Below are 16,929 nucleotides of genomic sequence, written 5' to 3'. Positions count from 1 at the left end.
AGAGCTTGGTTAAAAAAATTCAGAGTCTGAACGGGCATCTGTAGTTTCCAAGGTAAATACAGGGTTTGAGGCTTACTTTGTTTTTAAACTGCAATAGCAGCAGTTTGACTGTCACCCTCAGATTTCCTCCTTTTCAGAGGCATGGGTCTGTTCTGTGCTCAGGTGTTGATGGATGTCCTGTGGCAGTTGTCCTGCTGGACAGTGACGTCCCTTGTCCTCGAGCCCTTTAGGTGCTGAAAAGCATAACCATCGGCAGAACTGTCTGAAAACTGCTGCAAGACCTCAGGTACCTCAGGGAACACAGAATCTGTGCTAGTTAGGCCACAGCAGCTTGTTCCATTTTTGCCAGAGTAATGTGAACGTTGTGTCTTGTTCTTTCTCTGCAAAGTGCAATGGAGAAATTCTTCAGTTGTGAGTGTAAGATATTCCCACACAGTAGCTGGTGGGAATCATAGAATCACAGAATGGCCAGGGTTGGAAGGGACCTCAAGGATCATCAAGCTCCAACCCCTTGCTGCATGCAGGGCCACCAACCTCCATATCTAATATTAGACCAAGCTGCCCAGAGCCCCATCCAACCTGGCCTTGAACACCTCCAGGGACGGGGCATGCACAGCCTCTCTGGGCAGCCTGTTCTCTGAACTACCTTCCAGTGCCCTGTGCAACTCCCTCTCTGTTGCCTGCAGTTAATTCTTCGGAGGCGGTGCACAAGCAGTCACAAGTTGATGTGTGATGTCTGGTGCCCACAGCCATCTCCAGAAACAATGACACGGAGTGGAACATGAATCCCATGGGTGAAGCTCCCACTTTCTGGAGAAGCATGACTGGAGTCTTTCTGCCAACTTGTATCTTGTTAATGACCCCCAGAGTCAAACGTTTCAATGGTGTGCAAGAAGAATGTCAGAAAGCAAAGAACTTCTAAGTACAGCCAATTAATGAGATCTTCATACCCTGCAGCGCACGGGGTGGTAGCAGGATTGGCCAGGTCAGATACATGAGAGCTGCACAGATTCTCTCCTCCTTATCCCCTCCGGCTCGGAAGCACAACATATGCCCAACAGCTGGAGAGAGCTGCCAGCGCTCCGTGTGCTGTAGCGTTGAGCGGGTGCTGGTTCTAACAGGTCGCGAGGTGCTGTCAGGGCGGCAGGCCCTTAACGCTTTGCTTTCTCCCCCGCAGAATGTGAATGGCATCAAGTACCACGCCAAGAACGGCCACAGAACACAAATCCGCGTACGCAAACCCTTCAAGTGTCGCTGCGGAAAGAGTTACAAGACAGCTCAGGGCCTGCGGCACCACACAATCAATTTCCACCCCCCCGTGTCTGCTGAGATTATCAGGAAGATGCAGCAATAACATGCTGGTCACAAATGTGCCAAGAAATCCTCACCAGCAGTTGCTGATTTTGAGAACAGCCACCTTTTTCAGGGGAAGCATTCAGCAACCCTTTAAACGATTAAATGCATGCTTTAAGATTTTCTGTAATTTTGGAATGATGTATCTTTGTAGAGTTAATGATTTTGTACATTTGCACATGTAATCATCGTACCCATTTTCATTACTTCGAGATAAGGTGCTATAAAAGCTATAGGTTCTTCAGAACATTTTTTTTTCTCCAAAACAAAAGAACGAGGGGGTGTGGCGTATTCAGTTGTATGGCAGCGTTGAATAGGAGTAAGAGGAGGAAAGCTTGGCACTGACATCATTTCAAGATTGTAACGTGACGAAGATTCTCGATGCATCTGTCAGTGTGTGTGCAAAACCAAAACGAGACCACCGTTGTCAAACCATAGCTAACATGCCTTACATATGGAGTTACCAGTGGAGTAGCGAGTCTTTTAGGTAACGAAAATATAAATAAGAAAGAATGTTTAACATAATATGCTAAAAATATTTTCATACTTAAATAACATACATAAAAAGGTGTGCTTGCTGTATTTTATATTCTCTTGCAAATCTTTTTTTTTTCCCCCCTCTTGAAATGCTGAAAATTTTGCCATTTGAACTAGTAAACAATCACGTTAGTATTAGAAATCTGCTTTTTTTGTACGAGATGTCATATTACGTTCATGCCCATCAGACTTCGGAGGACCAACATCCCAGTCCAGCTCGGTAGTTACCCCTGAAGTATCTCTTAGAAAGACGCTTGGAAATACTTAAGTGCAAATTTATGTGTGTGTGAGAAAGAATTATCTTCATCTCAGATGAAGTTCTAAAGCACTTTGTAGTTCTCTATTGCCAACAGATTTAATGTTTTATGTGTTGCCAATTCTTGCAACTGCTGCACTGGCGTCTGCCTGTGGTTGCAAATAAAAACTAAGAATTCTGCGCATGGTTTAAGGAGGTCCGTTCTTTGTGCTAAGGGAGCTTCTAACGTCTCTCCCTCACCTTCATTGTATTTTCAGATTTTCTTTGTACATGTTTTGCTTCTTATCGTAAGTCGCCGCGTTCCCTTTGGAAGTGTCTGTTTAGCTTTACAATTAATTTTGCTAAAATGTGACATATGAGCCTTATTGAAGATTAAGTGCTTCTTGCAGCAGGTGGTCAGAGATTGACTTAGAAGTCAACATGAGAGAGCTCCGTGTCTGGGCCATACCTGAACATTTGTTGCTTACCATCCTGCCTTGAGCATTCTTCTCTCACAAGTGCTATTCCTGGAATGCAGCTGGCCAGTTGCATCAAGTGGGCACCCACACCTCGAAACATTTCTGACACGGTGAGGAATGCAAAATTTTCAGTACAGCGATCGCCTTCGCTTATTTCCTGTCCTAAGTGCAAAAGAAAGCTCACGTGTGAGGAATAAGCCTTCCCTTTATTTTGTTCCAAAGCTTTAAAGGAAAATGTTAGGAGGGTAACAGTTGCCTGTTCTTCAGCTGAGTAAAACTCCCTCTGAAAGGCTGGGCCTCATCCTGCTCCGATACATGTAGGACATCCCTATTTAAATGAAATGCCTCTTTTTCCAACCCTGTGAGACAGCAGTTGTACTGCACAGTGCTGTCAGCCGGGCTCTAAGGATGATCCAGACATGAGAATTACCGGTGCACCAAAGGCCCCAGGTGGCCGTTTCCTACCTTCTGCAGTTCTGGCAACAGATGTGGCCAACAACTCTGTCCTGGCTCTGCTCCTAGTGCAAGAACCTACAGGCTGGGTAAGTAAATCCAACAGCTAAACAGTCGTAAAACGTCATTGTTGCATGTAAATTCCTTTCAACTATAAAAATGAAATTCCAGTTTCTATTTACCTATTCATTGTGACAGTATTATTAAACAGGTAAAGATGGGACTATTTTGTTATACTGTGTATAGTGAATGTATTGTACTGTGTCTGTGAAAAAGTGTGCTTTAAATTATATTTTCATATGTTTTGTTGGGGACAAAGTCTTTAAGTTTGAAAGTGACAGAGGTTTGTTTGAGAACTGAAGGCAACTTAACAAATTCCTGTCAAGAAAGCTGCTTATAAATGTAAATCAAATCATGTTTAAAATAAACTGCCTCTGACCTAAAACGACCGCTCCTGGCTCATCACTGACACAGAGCTCAGCTCTGGGGCTGCACACAGTCTTAGCTGTGGGTTTTACTTTGGTATGGTCAGGCTGCATTCCTTTAACACCTGCAGCAACTTCAGAGCGCACACACACCACACAAACACGGGGTGCTGCAGCCAGGAGGAAGAACTGAGCGTTCTGATTCAGCTTGTCAGAGGTTGCTGAATTGCACAGGTTGTTTCCTTCCAACTTGACAGCAGGGCTCAGCCCACCAGGTCAGTCTGGATGCTCCAAGGTGCCCTCCTTGTGCTGGGACATGAAAACCTTTCTTACAAGGGCTGTCAGAAACGGAAGGAGGAACTGTTGCAATCTCCATTGTTAGGTTTCAGTAGAGAGATTTGGCCTCTGTGGTGCACCCTCACTACAGCCTGTAAGCAGCCAAACCGAGAGGGCTGGGTTGTGCTTTGGCACAACGCAGTTGGGAGGCTGTCCTTCCTAGGTTGGGGTATACCAGCATCTGAGACTTCAGCCATCTTTACAGATATGATGACTATAATGTTTTGGCTTCTGTAATCTGTTCTGTTTCCGTGCACTACTGAGTTACTTAAAACATTACAGATCGTTCTTTCAGTCTGTCTGTGCTCTGCTTTAGGCCAACAGGAATCCCCGAGTTTAAAGATAAAGACAAAAGGGAATGCAGAGGAGCAGTGCAGCCTCTACTGAACCCTGCCCTGAGTACTGCGCAAGCTCATGGAAGGTAACTGCACAGCACAGGAGCTACTCTGAACCTCTAATTCCTCTCTCTGAGCAGCAGTTCCGTTGTCATACAGAACAGAATCAACATCGCATGCCAGAATGATGCAATACCTGAACCTGCTTTATTTCAAAACAAGCAGCAGGAAAACAGGACCACGCAGTCCATGAGTAGCTTTACTTTTAATGTAATAAGACTACTGTACAACAAGTGAATAGCAATTTTACTTAATACAGTTAAGTAAATATAAAATGTTTAGCTATACACACATTTATATTTACTAGAAAGAAATACATAAAGTTAAAAGGTTTTAAAAGCCAAAACAAACACAATTCACTGTTGTGAAAATATAACGTTTTCTACTGAATGCAGTTGCAACATAATGGTTAATGACTTAAACAATTCATTTCCAGGCATTGAAGCACAGCCTTGTCTTTCAACTCAAAAATACTGCCTTAAGGAATAACGTTACATGAAGTATGCTATGCTTTAAGGCAAACATTCTACATGTAAAACTGAAGTACTCACCCTTGCTTCCGTTGTCAGCATGTAATCTCACAGTACATACAGCCACACTGCAGAAAGGTTCTAGAAAACTCTACTTTTATCGGCTTTGTTATTTCAATTTCTGATTTAACTGATACTGAAAGAGAGTGCATGACTCCATTAGGAGAAGCATCTGTGTATTACATTTTAATCACACCTCAGATATCACAGAGAAGAGAGCCATAGGTGCTCTGGTGGTTTTCTACACAGCTGAAGAACAGCATGAAGGTGGGCTCTTTTCTGAGGCTGTCATTCCCACATCCTTAACAACTGCCACTAAGTAGGGGAATAAATAACTACATACACAACAAGGGGTGTTTTGTTTGTTTGTTTTAGTATCACGTTAGGTAGAGAGAAGATAACCCAAATAGCAGCTCACAGCCAGACGTGTCGTGGCTCCCATTAGAGTACACTAGCTTTACTCAGAGATTTGCACTGTTAGAGGAAAGATGTGCTACTTGTTTTCCATCGGTAGACTACTCAAAGTAGTTTACCTTTAAGCTACACTGCAAAACAGAAGTATTTAATCGAAGTTTAAAACATTCTGATCAAAGTGCGTCTGGACGTGCCTCTCGAAGCCCTGCTGGCTGTAGTCAGGCGGGAACTGCTCACTGCACATGGGGCACACCTTCCAGTGGCTCTCCACATGCTCCTCAAACTTGCTCTGATCGTAGTTGGGTGGAAACATCACATCGCAAAGAGGGCATTTCTTGTGCACGTCAAAGCTTCGTCGGGAGGCGGAGAGGGAGAAACAAAAAGCAGGGAACAGTCATTTAATCTGCTATTGCAAAGCAGGAGTCAGAAGTAGGATCTGCTGCCACCGATGTCACCAGCTTTGCTACCAAGCTCTGTGTGACAGACAGCACCTGGGCGGTACTGCACGCTTAGTTAAAGCATCTGACTGAAGGTGTTTGATGCAGCCATGTAGCTTTACACAGCAATTCCAAAAGAACCAACTCGGCATTTTAGAAGTTACATCATTCTGACATGATTCCAGCTACCACTGAACACAAACCCACTGGCTGCCTTAATGGCCAGGCGGTTTCATGGGAAACCACTCTCTCTGCTCATAAATGCTTGTTCTTAGCAAACATAGCACTTTATAAAAGCTCTAAACTTAGGTTCACAATTGGGTTGGAAAGGGGGGGAAAAGAAAACCCAAAAGTTATTCGTTCATTTACCAAATGACATTTGACGTTCAGTCAAAATCAGGTATAACACAAACAGTCCACCCAGGCACTTCTCTTCATAGTGAACTGCAAACCAAACACCAACTGAAAATGCTTAAAGACGTTTCTCCTCCCCTTTCCATCCCCGCTCCCCCAAACCAAGGAAAGGATTCTAGCTTTACAGAAACCTATCCATCCCATTGAAAACCAATAAAAAAATAAATGTTTACCTGGAATCAAAGCAAAAACCCGTCCCACGTTCATGCAGAAGGAGGCTCGGAGGATCAGGAGCAGAAGGTACAGTGTTGTCATCATCCTGGTAAAAAAAAACAGTGGCATTTTAAATACCGAATGAAGAGAGTTACTTTTCTAAATGCATCTCTTCGCTATCCAGAAAGAATGCGACTGAAGCTCAATACAGAAAGGACACTGAGGTGGTGGAGCAGGTCCAAAGAAGGGCAGCAAGGCTTGTGAAGGGCTTGGAGAATATGGCCTGCGAGGAGAGACTGAAGGAACTGGGGCTGTTCAGTCTGGGGAAGAGGAGGCTGAGGGGAGACCTTATTGCTTTCTTCCAGTACTTGAAAGGTGATTACAGTTGAGAGCAGAGTTGGGCTCTTCTCACTGGTGACAGAACGAGGGGCAATGGCCTCAAGTTGTGCCAGGGTAAATTTAGGAAATATCAGGGAAAACTTTCTTACAGAAAGGGTTGTCAAGCACTGGAATAGGCTCCCCAGGGAGGTGGTTGAGTCACCATCCCTGGATGTGTTTAAAAACCATCTGGATGTGGTGCTCAGGGATATGAGTGAGCAGAGGGCTATTAGTTAGGGTAGATTTGGTTAGCTTGTGATTGGAATTGAAGATCTTGAAGGTCTTTTCTAATCTGAGCAGTTCTATGATTCTGATCTCAGCAGCACAGGTTTTATGCAGTGTACAAAAGAGGTTAATGAACAGAAAAAGCTGAACAGACACCACCTGACCATATATGTATACAACAAGCTGTGCTACTCCAACCTGCCACTGATACAAGTCCTCTCTCTGTTTGTGGGGTAAGGCAGCACAGAAAACGTGCTCACCCAAATGATGCACCATGCTTCTGACTGTCATAGCGCTTCAACGAGGGAGCTACAGCTCAAAAATCAACTCCACACAACAGAACGTCGAGGCAAGCTCTTAAAATCCATCAATTTAAAATTCCAGGAAGGGCAGAGGCCACTGATGCAGATGCCCACGCCTCCTCCCGCCAGCCAGCTCCGAGTGCTCTGCACAGCCCCCAGCAGCCAGGCGCATCCCCTGCCCAGCTCTGGCAGCACACACGGCTGCTACTGCTGAGGACCATTCTGTGATGGACTCAGGCTTCTATCAAGCTGGGAAGGCCGGCGGCCTCTGGAGAAATTGCTGCTGCCCCTCACTGCTCACAAGAACAGAAAGGTGTTTCTCCCTGGAAACGCTGAGCAGAAAGATGAGGAATCCCTACAGGGACTGCTTCTGAGGCTCCCCGTCACAGCACTGTGGTTCTGTTCTGCAATGAGGTAACACAGCACAGCACCCACCCATGTTGAGGTGGGAAAACAGGTGAATACAGCAAGAGCTTTGCAACTCCAGCTCCTAAATCATCGCCTTGCTCATTTCAAAGATGCGAGAATTGCCAATTATTTAGTTTAGGCCTTCAGAAGCGGGGCCATATCCATGCAGTATGTTTTATGCAGATAACAGGGGTACAGTCCAGCATATTTCACTTCCTTCCAGGCCAACATCCTTTGTCCTTAGGAAGAAATACTGGAAGTAGGGCAGGACAGGAAGGTTCCCTCAGTATTTTTCTCCTGACAACAGCTGTTCGGCTTCACCATTTAACATTTCCATTAGGCAGCTAGTGGGGCTTGCTGTGACAGATGCTAGCAACAAGCAAATTTTCCTGTCTAACTCACTTGCTTTGCACCTGCAGTAAAAAAAGGCACATGCGTTTTAAAATATTATTTGTTCCTTTTGTCACGGAAGAGGTAGGATGTATGTGTTACAGGAGGAAAAGTATTTCAAGCACTCCAGTACACCAACACTACAGCTAACACGGTGCCAAAGACAGGACAGGTTGCTGAGCAGCAGCCTGCACACCAACCAGGACTTATCTGAGAAAATGAATCTGCATCTTTCAAGAAAGAAAGTTTCATTACACAGGCAGGTCTAATTAACATTTAAGTCCTCTAGAAAAGGCTTTATCATCTCTGGCTGCTGCTCACTCAGCTGCTCCCCAAGCAGAAGGCAGAGTTTGTTAGCACTTATCAGCACTTGGCTGGACAAGGACCTGCTGTGCAGAAAGGGCTCTTCAGCCTCCAGCCTCTGAGGTGCGCGCTGTTTAAGACAGTGACCCGCTGACAGCCGTATGGGCAGTTTGCTTTATGAAGGGTTATTCATCTCAGGAATCAGGGTTTACCAGTACTGAATGCTACTGGGCATTGAGGGCATAACCAAAACCATGTGACCGATAGGATGATACACATTTCCATTCAAAATTACTGAGGCATACAATAAAGCACAACTTCTGGAGATGGTCTTTGGATCTCAAAGAAATCCCTGACCCGGATGCTCAACCGTAACAAAATGCAGAACTGATCATCCCTGAACTTATTCATTTTCCATACTTACATTAGACTACCACAAAAACTTTTGTTTCCTCTGCTGCAAAATAAAGCCTCTCTGCCTTCATGCATTAGTCAAGGACAAAAACATATTGAGTAGCAAATGAAATATGTTTGTACCGTACAGTGCTCCAGTGAAAGCAGTCTGTCTCTGGAACCAAGAGAACAGCATAGGGCTGCATCAGAGGCAGGGCAGGTTGGGTGTCAGGAAAAGGTTTCACCAGAAGGTAGCTGAGCACAGCAGCAGGCTCCCCAGGGCAGCAGGCACAGCACTGAACTTGCCAGAGTTCAAGGAGCATTTGGGCTCTCAGTCATACAGTCTGATTTTTGGGCAGTCCTGTGCAGAGCCACACGGTGATGACGCACTGGAACAGGCTGCCCAAGGAGGCTGTGGATGCTACGTCCCTGGAGACTTTCAAGGCCAGGCTGGATGTGGCTCTGGGCAGCCTGGTCTGGTGGTTGGCGTAAGTTGGGTCTGAACACAGCAGGGGGGTTGAAACTACATGACCACTGCAGTCCTTTGCAACCCAGGCCATTCTATGATTCTGTGATTTAGGTTTAATAATCCTCACAGGCTCCTTCCAACTCCAGATATTCTATGACTGTGATTGCCACTGCCCTCCACCCATGTACGTTAGCTGTGTCAGCAAGAACAGACTGCTTCAGAACCAGCAAGCTTACATTAATAATAGTTTAGAAAAGGCTTTTTTCATGTCAGATTGATTTTGTGGGGTGTGTCCCAAGGCCCCACTAATTAATGACAAAAATCATCCTGTGTGTTCCTTACCATAGCTCCTGACCTGCGCACCATGCAAAGTGACAGTACTGGAGATGGCAGGTGAGCCGTCTGTTAAGATACAGAGTCTGTCTCCTCTGCTATGCTATGCAAGCATAGCAGTGATGCTGCCCTTATTCATATAAATTATGCCAGGTTGAAAAGCACTTTCAAAATCATCCACTTTCCCACAGTAACAAACCACCCCATGAAAGCCCCAATGCCTTGCTGAGGAAGCTACCTGAAGTTGCTTTACAAGCAGAGCTACCTACGCAGGCTGGGAGGCCAGGCCACGACAGCTATGTCAGCGCTGTATTTTAAGAACAGGCATCAGCTTACCCCCCCCAGAGCCCTAAGTTCAGTCACCCCAGTTCACTTGGGCAGAAGCCCATCCTTCATACTCCAAGAGGGACATGACTCTGCCTTAAGCCTGGGCCCAGCGGCAGCCTGCTTCGCCCCAGAGGCGACCAGGGACACCAGGAGCCCCAAGACCTGTGCAGAGCTGGCAGTGATGTGACATGGCTGATACGTAGCCTCCATCCTCATTCAAGAGGCTGATGTGATGCACCAAGGAGCTGGCCCTGCGGTTATGCAGCTTAAAAAAAAATACCAGGCCTTCCAAATCCAGAAATTTGGATACCACGGTTAATGAATTGTGAAGAGCTGCCTTTAACAACATAACTTCACTATTATCACTGGATCGTAACTTTTACTCTTAAAACTGCCACAGTGAGTTCAACAGGCTGTGTGAATCATGAAGATAAATACAGCATTACCACGCAACGCTTACCCACACAATTACACGCAATAAAGCTTGGTAACAAGGGAGTTTGTTTGCCACTGAAGGAGGAAGAAGGGCAAGTAGGCGTAACAGCCCAACACGAGCACGACTCACCTAGTCTTACCAACTCTGACCGTTTTAGTCTCGTGTAACACCTACTGCTTTAATGACTGCAATCAAGAGCCCGAGAGTGCCCAGCAGAAGCCAGCAGTCAGCCCTGTGGTGCAGTACAAAACCCACAGACCTGCGCAGTTTCCATCTCCAAGCTCCAGGGAACATCAGCACAGGACAGAAAGCAAAGCAAAGACCATCTCAAGCTTCAAGCAGTCAAAGAACAGCCACACTGCTGGTTCCCCTGCTCTGTCCACCAAAGAAGGGCACACACGATTTTCTTCCAGTGACTCAGCTGTGCACGAGCACCATACATCAAACCCTTTACATCTCCACAAGCAGCCTGGTCTCCAGGAGGTATGTGGACACCTGCACGGACACCAACTCATCTTTTCATGTCTATTATCAGGCAACAACAGTAAATGGCAGCTATGATCAGGCTGATGAAAGCACAGTGGGGTTTTTGGGCTCAAAGACAGAGCATTGTGAATTCAGCCCAACAAACAGCTTGACCAGGCTGCCAAACGTAGGCCCCACACCCTACAGGTTTGCTGTGAGTAACAGCCTTCTTTAAGTCTTGGGACAGAAATTCTGGGCTTACTGCCAACTGTAATCAAGTCTACATCTCATACTAAAGTGTGAGCTTTAGAGAAACACTTTTTGTTTTAAATTATGGATCTCTCCTGTACGTACCTCCTCCAACTAATTACAATTTGTTCAACCACAGAGCATAAGCAAAATGGAAATTTGGTGATGGCAGGTTCTTGGGGCAAGCCAACTACTCCACACAAAATCAGCGTATGTGCTTTTCTGGGATGACTAACAGGCCAGTTCATCCTTCTCAGAAATCACTGCTGCAATGGCCCGAGGCAGTACAGTTGCTGAGACGTGACCTATAGCTCACTGACTATCTAATCCCTAGTCAGAAGAAACTGTGAAGAAACATTCAGCCTTTCTCCTCTGCCTCCCAGATTCACGTTTACAATGCTACTCAACTGCACAGAAATGTAAGCAGCAACTACCACAGGTGACAGACTGCCTCACAGCTTGCTGAGCTATTCCTTAGGCGAGGTGGGTTACATGAAAGGAAATGAGGTCCCATTTTGGTTCTTCATTCTGGATAACGAACTGGCAAAGCTTTACTTACACAAGCACACACTTCTCCCACCTTGTTTTACAAACAGAAGGAAACAATTTTAGTCACATTTGATAAGTCCATTTACAGCTGCGTGCTGACAGCCTCTACTTTACTCTTCTAGGTATGTATTGGCCCAGGGTCTAGAAGATCTCTCATCTTACACAAATATTTTAGACATTTCCACCATCATACATCAGATAGTACAAAAACAAACCACGAAGTAGTGAAAGTGAGTACAATACCCTCAATTTCTTAACCTAATATAATGTGCAGCTTAGGAGCACACAGGGGAAGACGACAAGCCTACACAATGGTAACACTTCCAATGCAGCAACTACCAGTGGTTCCTTTCCAAAACAAAGCATCTTCCAACAAAAAGTTCTGTATCTTGTTTAGAATGCACAGAATTACATGTGTTCAAAACAAACTGCACAAAAAGTAAACAAACTAAACTTCACATTTATCATGCTGTTTCCTCTGCAGAAACAACAAGCTCTCTTTCATAATGAATTACCCACATGAATGGACGCTTTCCCTGGTTATTGATATCTAAGTTCCACATTCAAACTCTATGAAAGATTTTTGAGACTTCTTATTTCCATATCAAATTGTACACTCTACACCTATAGCCTAACTTAGGGGGGTTGGCAGCAAGTAATTGATTCTCATTTGAGAGTCAAAAATAAAGATGTAAATTACTTGATTTCGAGACACCTTTTTGCGAGCTGAACTTTATTTAAGCCTGCTATATTCCATCTCATTACGAAAATCTAAGCTGTGTCAGCAAATGAGCACAAGACTATAGCACTGTTTCTCTTGGGTTTGCAAGAGGGCAAAGCACATAGATCAGAAAGAACACCCTGCTAATTAAACTGAAGCAGGTGACTAAAGGAGAGAAGAGCTTGTCACATGTAGTGTCTACGTCAAGAACGATCAGATTAAATATGCAGGATGTGGAGAAAAGGTGGGCAACTGTATTAAGCTCACATTCGAGATCTCAAGCAGGCTGCAGGAGTCCTGACAGTTTTTCTAATTATTCACAGTAATGGACACCGGGGGCAAAAGGTAGGAGGCAGAAATACATTTCTCTCCATTATAGGTGCTGAGCACCAGGGCTAAAATCATGCCTGTCTGAACACTGATCGGTTTCCGCAAAGGTTAATAGCAATTAAATGTGGCAAAGTAGACTAAATGAGAAACAGGTCATGATACCACTGTACTTGCAAAGAGCAAAATACTTTGCTGAAGAGTATTTCTTGTTTAATATTTTTGAAGGTGCAAGAATACTTAGAACTGGAAAGGGTAATAAGTGTGCTCCTGTTCAAATGAAGCCATCTGGTCCAGCTTATTACAGAAGCCAATTTACTATAACTATGTTTTATAGAGGTATGGTGTGAAAGTTAACTGATTTAGAAAGCAAAGCTAACCAGTTTCCACCTCAAACATACAAAGCCATGAAACAGACATCAGTGAGAATCTGTCACCGTCTGTTTAATCAGCTTTAGTCATCAATTAGCTCTTCCAAATATATGCTTAACAGCTAAAAAATCAAAATGGAACAAATGCAGATTAATAGAAGAATAGGTTTATATGCAGGGATGAGATATCTGATACTACAGACATTTTCTTTCAGTATTTAACTGAAACTACTGGTATCAGAATACTTTAAGTTGGATCAGAACAAATAAAACCCTACTTCCTGCCTACATACAAGGAAGCAAATAAAAACAAATCAATCCCATACTGAAATCCGACACTGAAAACCTATGTGCAACTCCAACACTCAGTAGTAATCACAGCAAGGAAAATGACACAAAGATAACAAAGAAGGAAAATTAAAGATAATGCAGATCACTCACATTGCTATCCTCAGGATCCTCTAAGCCATCAGGCCGACTGAGATTGCGTGAAGGCTGACTACACACTACATCATCTTCCAGCTCCCAGAAGGAAGTCCTAGCAGGTGGTCTTTGGATCTCATCGGGATTAAAGGCACCATCTGCTCCATCTGAAGAAAATTAATTAATTGATCCTCGTTCAATTTTTTACAGGCGTGCCACCTTACACCCTAGATCAAGGCTTTCAAATGTTTTTGCTTTAGATAAGGTATGAAAAAACAGAAATCGACTTTTTCAAAAGATGGCTGTAAAATTTTGCTTAACTTAATGATTCCCTAACAAAACGAAGGCATTTAATGATTCTCATTAACAAAGTCAACAAATAAAAGTACTGTGCATCAGTACTGAGGCTGTTTTTAAGCTACACCAAACAAATGCAGCATTGCTTTTGAAATGGTGGGAGAGAAAATACACGGAAAAAAAATATATATCTCTATATGTGTGTACATACAGTCACTTACCTCTTCTTTCCTGAATTGCATAAGGGTTTCCATACTGCAGCACTGGTAGTCTACTTGGCACTGCAGGAACTGGTCCATTCTCCTCTGAGTATGGGTTGCGAAAATGTAGTGTCGGCTGTGCAATCTGTCCTTCCATCATCCTCCCAGCTTGATTTCCTGCTGTCTTGCCAAGTTCCTAAACAACACAAAGTTTAAAACATAATTACTCCACAGAGGTTTAGGCAAAAGATGAGTTTTTTTTAAATGAACTTTTCAAATTTGAAACAAAAAACCCCACATCCGCTCATCTTCAGACTCTCATTTCATCTTGACCTAATGTCAAATGTAACATTTGAGCAAAGAAAACACAGATAATTTAAAGAATGTTTCTGATCTGCTGTCTGTTAATATGAATTGCATACACAGTGCTGCCAAATATTTCATGAAGAATCTGCATCCTCAGAACAAAGAAAAAGCCATTAAGTAGCAAAGGATGAGTTGAAGTAACAGGGACAAAGATGTGCAATTAGGGAAGTTAAGAATGCATCATTTTAATAAGTGAAGGAGATATGGATTTACTGGATATAATTCCCTACAAGCCCTTAAGTGGCAGGTGTTAGGAACTACCAAATGTGTTGCACTGGATCCTCTCTGATAACTGAGAGCAAAATGCTCACCTACGTGAAGTGTAACTTCATATTCACTTAGTAGAGCTCAAGGCTGTCACTTTCAATTGGAAATGAAAGAATGTCAGAACAAGTTTTTGCTCAGTATCTTTCACATGCACACACATGGAAAGAAAGCAGCAGAGAACTTGGAACTATTTTTGTGCAGCAGAGCTTTCTTAGAGTTACCCTTGCTTGCATATACATGAGTTGTTACATATGAGCCACACAGATAACAGTCATTATGAACACTAAAGGATTTATGTGAATTACATACCACTAAAACTGCAAGTCAGTATATATGTAAAAAGACAGTAGCTAAAGTGACTTAAGTGTGGCCGGTCCATTGGCTGTAATTCTTCCAAAGGAAATCCCCTCTTCCTTCCATTTAATAAAATGGGTTTGACAGGTCAAGAATAAGCAGAGGAAAAACACCATTTACAAATCAGAACCAAGCAAATATTCTGAGATGTCAGAAAAATAAAAACAAGGATTTTTAGAACAGATGTTTCCCAGATATTTTTTTTTCCCCACTTCTGTTGAAGCATTGGTTTTTGGGTTCTCCTTTCAAAGTTAACACCAACTTCTCACACAGAAGCATGTCTTCCCCAAAAAACTTCAAACTGAAATTAAGCCTAAGACTTCAGATACATATTTAACCACACAAGAAGTGAAATGCCTCAGTTACTGGAAGGAGCAACCCAACGACAAGCAAGCATTGGCCCAAATACCAAAGGATAAAAAAAATGCAACTTCAGGTTTCAGTAATTACTCTGCAACTAGAAAAAACTGAAACAAAAGAAAGATGGAAATTACACATATAGTATAATGTAGTATATATTAGTAAAAGTAAGCACTCTGAGATTTCAGACCCAGAAGGCTCAGACTCCAACAGCAGCAATATAAAGCCTTTTTCAAACAGGAAGGAGAGGAAGAAGGAGGAAAACGCTGCCTACAAATAGTAAGGCAGCTTCCAGGAAATTACTTTTTGTTAGAGAGCTTACTGTAAGCACAATACTTCTCACTACTTTTATGTTACTCTGGAAAACACTACAATGCACAACAGCACATTTTCTGTGCAACGTCCTCCAAGAAAAATCTCTTCATGTAGATATGATATAAAACTAACCTTGATGTGCTGATTTATATTAGATTTACTGACTACGTTGCATATATGATTGAAGTGGCCAAGGTTAAATGGTTAGGATTGCATCTTAAAATTTTAGTGAGCATGTAAAATCTAAATAATTAACCTTTACTCAATACAAAGCAGGAACAATTAATTATCACTGAAATCAAGACTTTCCTTTTTAAAATCAATTTCTCGTACAATATGGAAGCAGTTTAGAATGAGAAGGAGTGGCATTAAAACTTCAATTTTAGCATCACATAAGATTAAAACAGAATGGAGATCAAAGTGACTGTAAAAAGGTGCTGTAAGAAAGCCTTAGCCAGAAGTTGGACAACCAGGGCAGAGACCGAATCAAAATCAAAGTCTGTAAGTATGTAAATAAAATAGGAACCAAGTAATTTTATAGGTTTGAAGAGACAGCAAACGAACATTTCTAGCATGCTGTGTTTGGTGGCATTTATAAACAAACACTGATAATGGAGCATAAATTGAAAAGCTGTTTACTATTCTGTGCTGAACCTTTTAAAACATGATTCCAGCCTAGCAAGGCACTCTGACTCTTCTTCGAAATGTAAATATCTATAAATTCGGTAGACAAAGTTCCAAGGTTTTACAAGCTCCATACATTATTATTACAGTTGCTCTCCTTATGCATGGTGTTTAAAATTACTCCCTCCAGCTAAAACAGATTAATTGGAACTCAGAATTTACTTTCTTTTGAATTAGGAAAACGTGAGAAAAAAAGTACTAAAAATTACATCGCTGTTTAAAAAGGAAGAGTTTAAATGCCAACTACTTGGAATTCTGGAATTTTAGAAAACATCTTAATCTGAAATTAATTATAATGTATCAGAATGCAAAATCCTGCTTTTAATATGCATCTGTCCATACTTAAAACCACATCCTATGCAAAAAAAGAAACAATCTGAACAATTCTAATTTTCCCACAGTATCACTCAGTATTATCAGAATGTAATGAAGACATAATTTACTTCTCAGTAAAGCAGTTCATCTGTCACTGCAAGGTACTTCCAGCATTGGCACTTCATCAACGCTCCTGGCTTAACAGTAAAGATATTGAATTTGAGGAGACACCGAACTCCTGAAAGCAGCCATTCACTTTCGATCACACATTCAAAAAGCACAGTGCTGCTCATGTATCATTCTTTCCTTATAAAGATATGTTTTCAGCTGTATTTTACCAAAGTCACTGCTGTCACACATGTCAAACTGCTCTTATTAGTACAAGTGGTCAACAAGAGAACTGCAGATGTCAAACGGATTTGGTTGTGTGCACACGTCATGAAAAATGCAGCAATTTTACTGCTGAAATGTGTACATCTCTGGTTATAGGACATGACTGGATAAAAGCAGAAATAACCCTAACCAGTGGTGGAAAAAATAA

The 16,929-nt window shown here is 42.7% G+C and overlaps 2 protein-coding genes across 5 annotated transcripts in view; one reads left to right on the top strand and one right to left on the bottom strand.

Annotated features, from left to right (window-relative positions):
* JAZF1 (JAZF zinc finger 1) overlaps positions 1 to 3,502 on the top strand; it is a 172,259-nt gene extending 168,757 nt beyond the window's left edge. For both annotated transcript variants that reach the window (XM_052696808.1, XM_052696810.1), the window contains exon 5: positions 1,178 to 3,502. In XM_052696808.1, coding sequence (XP_052552768.1) covers positions 1,178 to 1,354 — 177 coding nt within the window. In that variant the 3' untranslated portion in view covers positions 1,355 to 3,502. The remainder of the gene's footprint in view (positions 1 to 1,177) is intronic.
* Positions 3,503 to 4,338: 836 nt separating this feature from the next.
* TAX1BP1 (Tax1 binding protein 1) overlaps positions 4,339 to 16,929 on the bottom strand; it is a 51,088-nt gene continuing 38,497 nt past the window's right edge. For all 3 annotated transcript variants that reach the window (XM_052696804.1, XM_052696806.1, XM_052696805.1), the window contains 4 exons: positions 13,749 to 13,923; positions 13,249 to 13,397; positions 6,182 to 6,267; positions 4,339 to 5,507 (listed from right to left, as the gene is read on the bottom strand). In XM_052696804.1, the coding sequence (XP_052552764.1) occupies positions 5,306 to 5,507; positions 6,182 to 6,267; positions 13,249 to 13,397; positions 13,749 to 13,923 (612 nt within the window). In that variant the 3' untranslated portion in view covers positions 4,339 to 5,305. The remainder of the gene's footprint in view (positions 5,508 to 6,181; positions 6,268 to 13,248; positions 13,398 to 13,748; positions 13,924 to 16,929) is intronic.

This window comes from Tympanuchus pallidicinctus, unplaced genomic scaffold (assembly GCF_026119805.1).
Source record: "Tympanuchus pallidicinctus isolate F22 unplaced genomic scaffold, pur_lepc_1.0 scaffold3, whole genome shotgun sequence".
NCBI lineage: Eukaryota > Metazoa > Chordata > Aves > Galliformes > Phasianidae > Tympanuchus > Tympanuchus pallidicinctus.
Note: the sequence above shows the minus strand (reverse complement) of the source record. Positions and strands in the feature narration are given on the sequence as shown.